The 5,000-nt window shown below is 43.1% G+C and overlaps 1 protein-coding gene across 1 annotated transcript in view; it reads right to left on the reverse strand.

Annotated features, from left to right (window-relative positions):
• The window catches only part of LOC143298837 (guanylate cyclase soluble subunit alpha-2-like), a 139,754-nt gene that overhangs the window by 43,572 nt on the left and 91,182 nt on the right, over positions 1 to 5,000 (reverse strand). Inside the window, exon 6 of the mRNA XM_076611834.1 lies at positions 466 to 878. Within this exon, the coding sequence (XP_076467949.1) occupies positions 466 to 878 (413 nt within the window). The remainder of the gene's footprint in view (positions 1 to 465; positions 879 to 5,000) is intronic.

Consider the following 5,000-nt stretch of genomic DNA (forward strand, 5'->3'; position numbering starts at 1 on the left):
CACACACACACAAATACACAGGCATGCACAGGTAGTGTGTATGTGTGTGTGTGTGGGGGGGGGGGGCAGTGTGTGTGTGTGTGTGTGTGTGTGTGTGTGAGACAGACAGACAAACAGACAGACGGACAGACAGACAGAGACAGACACAGAGAGAGCCCAAAACGCTCTAACCCGTCCATCTTCCAACCACCACCACCCCCCTAACCCCCCACGCACACACACACACACACACACACACACACACAAACACACACACACACACACACACACACACACACACACACACACACACTCACCTCCACATACCTTACATCCCCACCCACCACCCACCACACCCAACTTTCTCTTCACCTCCCCCACCAACCCCACACATCCCCACCCAGCCACCAACCCCTCACCCCAAAAACCACCAACCCCCCCCCCCCTCCTCCCTACTCCCACACACGCACGCACACACACAAATACCTTCAGCTCCACAGAGACGTTGAACAACATGCTGGCCACCGCTTCCACGGTCCCAGCAACGAAGGACAGAATGCGTCTCCTGAAGGTATAGTAGTGCAGGTTGACCTTGGCGGCTTTGTGAGGCCCACCGGACCCCGACCCTGAGCCTGAGCCTGAGCCTGATCCCCCGCTCTGGGCGACGTCTGCTGTGGCAGCAGCAGCAGCGCTGTCAACGTCCAGATCGCAGCGGAAGGAGGGCGGGTTCTGGCCCTGGAAGCGCGGCGACGACTTGATGTGCTCGTGCATCCCGTCCAAGTTGGAGAAGAAGTCCATGAGGGTGCTGCCCAGAACCCGGAGTGCTTTCCCGTACTCCGCCAGACACAGCTTGAAGTACTCCTGGCCCAGCTTGCGGAGGAAGACTTCCACGTCCCACCCTAGGGTTGTGTTTTTTTTGGGAAAATAAAATATTTGTTTGGTTTGTTTCGTTCTTTCTTATTTCGATTTTCTTTCTTTCTTTATTTATTTATTTCTTCATCATTTCCTTTTTTCTTTCTTTCTTTATTTCTTTTCTTCGTTATTTCCTTCTTTCTTTCTTTCTTTCTCAATTCATTAATTCATCTATACACTCATGTATTTATCTATTCACTCATTTATTCATTTACTTTTGTATTTACATCAACATTTTCTTCGTTCAGACAAACGTTTAACAGACACGAATACAATATGTGTTAAATCAGATCAAATATGCGACAAAGCATCCGAGTTTTGTTTGTTTGTTTGTTTCTTTGTTTTATTCCCCATGTCCAAAACCACCAATGTATTTACTCCCGTCCTGTTAGATACAGATAATTAGATACAAAGATTAAGTCTCTGACAATATGATTCAACAATCGGCGTGAATATTAAATACAAGCAATTTATCTCTTTTTTTCTTTTTTTTTTAATCATACGTTCCAACTTTCCGTCGGATTGTTTGGTCATACTATAGTTTATCGCCTTCCATACTGTTCAGCATTCCATTTATATTATTTTCTTTTGTTTCCTCTTTTATGATTTGGATGTATAGCTTATTGGTGATGTGATGTGCGTGAATCTTCACAAAATAGTCCAGTGTCTGTTATTGGTATTCTTTTGTTTTGTTTTGTTTTCTTTTCATCAGTTGTTAATTCTTCTTTCTTCGTTTTTTCACTTCATCTGTCTCTGTCTGTCATTCTGTAGGTCTGCCTGTCTGCTTCCCTGCCCCCCCCCGCCCCCCCCCCACCCCCCCCCCCCCCCCCCCCCCCCCCCCCCCCCCCCCCCCCCCCCCCCCCCCCCCGTTCCCCCCCCCCTCTATCTCTCTCTCTCTCTCTCTAGCTCTCTCTGTCTCTGTCTGTCTGTCTGTCTGTCTTTCTGTCTGTCTGTCTGTCTGTCTCTCTCTCTCTCTCTCTCTCTCTCTCTCTCTCTCTCTCTCTCTCTCTCTCTCTCTCTCTCTCTCTCCTGTACCTTCTCTTCTTTTCCACTCCCTCTTTTGTCTATCTCATAGTCTCTGTCCCTCACTGTGTCTCAACCTCATGGCCAATGACATTAAAGTATAAAAGAGTCAGCTCTCTCTCTCTCTCTCTCTCTCTCTCTCTCTCTCTCTCTCTCTCTCTCTCTCATTATGTCTCTTCCACCACCACAGTGCTCCACAAAGACAGCAAGAAAATGAGAAAAAGAAATGCAGTACAATAGACAAATATAGAGATCGATAGAGAAGGAAAATGCGATAGAAAGAAATAGAGACATGTCCAGAACCAGACAGAAAGAGACAGAGGGAGACAGACAGACATACAGAAATGCAGACAAAGAAATACGCCTGTCCATACAAAAAAAAAAAAAAAAAAAAAATCCTGACCCTACAGCACGAAATACAAAGCTGTAAACGAACTAGCGAGATTAAACCCATCCACCCTTGACACACACCTCAAACCACACTCACACCACCATCTCCCTGAAACATCACCCACAGGCCCCCACCCCCAAAACTATGGACCCTATGGACCCTCCATGAAAAGACAGGTCTTAATCGATCACACGTATTGAACTGGAGCCACTACCACCCCCACCCCCTCTCTTATCAATCACTTTAGCAATTCAGCCTTTGGCCTAAGCCTGCCCCAAGGATGGCTATAAACCCAGGTGTACACAATGCTGTTTAAACGTGTAAGCCCTGGCTACATATGTAAAGCCTACCCATATAAACTCCGTCTGTGAATAAGTTATATGAGCCATTTTGATGATCTGATTCCATTACAAATCGCACGCTCCAGCTTTGTGGGTGATCGTGTGGGTGTGATTTATCGTCTTTTTAAGAAATTTGTGCGTTCAGATGAAAAAGCTTTTTTTCTGAAGTGTGGCTAAATGGAAGGGCAATATTTGAGAATCATAGTTGAAAGTTATGTTATTTCGTTGTGCAGAAAAAATATAGTATGGCATAGCGTACTGTCATGTTGTTATGTGGTTTATGCTCTTAGATTTGTCAGGGTGTGTACGTTTCACATTAACATAGTAGATTTTCTTCCTTTTTTTTCCACACGTGTAGTTGACAGAGAGAGAGGGGAGGAGTGGGAGGGAGCAACAAAGATAGAGAGAAACAGATAGACATAAACGGAGAGACAGGTACACCTGTCCGTACTGAAACCTTCCAAACCTACGTTAGAAAAAAAAAGCACAAACCAATCAGCAAAACAGAGCTGTAAGCGAACAAGATGGATCAAACCCGTCCACACTTGACACCCACTTGCAACGTTCAAATGAAAAAGCTTTTTTTTACTGATAATTATGTGACTAAATGGCGGTACGATATTGAGAGTCATAGTTGAAAGTTATGTTATTTCGTTGTGCAGAAAAAAAAAAGTAAGCATAGCGTACCGTCATCTTGTTGTTATGTGGTTTATCCGCTTAGATTTGTCAGGATGTGTATGTCTCACATTAACATAGTAGATTTTCTTTCTTTTTTTTCCACGCTTGTAGTTGACAGAGAGAGAGGGGAGGAGGGGGAGGTAGCAACAAAGATAGAGAGAAACAGATAGACATAAACAAAGAGACAGGTACTGAAACTTTCCAAACCTACGTTAGAAAAAAAACCCACAACCAATCAGCAAAACAGAGCTGAAAGCGAACAAGAGGGATCAAACCTGTCCACACTTGACACACACTTGCACACCCACACCCCTCCTCTTGCTGAACCATCCAGCCCCCAAGGCTATAGACCCTCCATGAAAAGACAGGTCTCAATCGATCACACGCATTGAACTGGAGCCACTACCACCCCCACCCCCTCTCTTATCATTCACTCTGGCAATTCAGTCGTTGGCCTAAGCCTGCCCCAAGGTTGGCTATAAACCCAGGTGTACACAATGCTGTTTAAACTTGTAAGCCCTGGCTACATATGTAAAGCTTGCCCATATAAACTCCCTCTGTGAATAAGTTAAACGAGCCGTTTCGTTCCGATTCCATTACAAATCGCACGCTCCAGCATTCTGGGTGATTGTGTGGGTGTGATTTATCGTCTTTTTCTTAATTTTGTGCGTTCGGTTGAAAGAGCGTTACTTTATTTTCATGTGTGGCTAAAATTTGGTGGGACGATATATCTGAATCAGCGAAAGCTATATTCTTCTTTCGTTGTGCAGAAAGATATAGTCCGGCATAGTAAGAATGTTGTTGGTACATGTATAGTCGTAAATTTGTCAGAGGCGTGTGTGCATTTCAAGTTAACCACCCACACACTAAAAAGCTAATTCCCAGGAAATTATTTTAATGCGCTGTAGAAGTGAAAAATTCGTTTAATACGCTGTAGAAGTGAAACTCTATCCGTACACTTCAGTGAAGCCATGGAAATAACACACCATTATGAATAATGATAACTGCAATACCGGTAATAACACACTAGTCACAACATGATTTCTTTCTGATTATATTTCAACCTTGCTTTCTTTGTGTCTGTAATTTTTTTTCCAATAGATATATGTTTGTTTGTTTGTTTGTTTTTTTGTTTTCTGGTGTTTGGTTGTTGGTTTTGGGGTTTTTTTTTTGTTTTGTTTTTTTGTTGCATTTTTATGTTGTAGCTTTTTTCTTCATTTCATTTATCTTTCTGTTAATGATCTATACAAACATATCGTCGGCTCTCAAGGCCTGAACAGCGTATTGGGTTTACGCACAGGTCAAGCATCTGCTCTCTTTTTTATATATTTTCTTCAATATTTTAAAGATGTCATGTAGCGTATATGGATACGTCCACACATGCACTAACACCTCTTTCAAAATGAAAGTCACACAAAGAGGCTAAATGGAAAAGCGAAAGAAAAAAAAAAGAAAGAAAAAAAAAGTGTTGCTCAAACTTTCTGACGACCAACTCTGAAGGTTGCTTTATCTCAAATCCTGATTGACGCCGGGATGTGATATTATAGAAAGACAGACTTCTCAAGTTGTCCAAAACCTAAACACACACCCATGGCAACATCTGATCACCCCAATCCTCAGTCATCATCACTGGAAATACAGTAGAAAAAAAAAATGTCCCAAATTCCACGGTACCG

The sequence above is a fragment of the Babylonia areolata genome, chromosome 24 (genome assembly GCF_041734735.1).
Source record: "Babylonia areolata isolate BAREFJ2019XMU chromosome 24, ASM4173473v1, whole genome shotgun sequence".
Classification (NCBI taxonomy): Eukaryota; Metazoa; Mollusca; class Gastropoda; order Neogastropoda; family Buccinidae; genus Babylonia; species Babylonia areolata.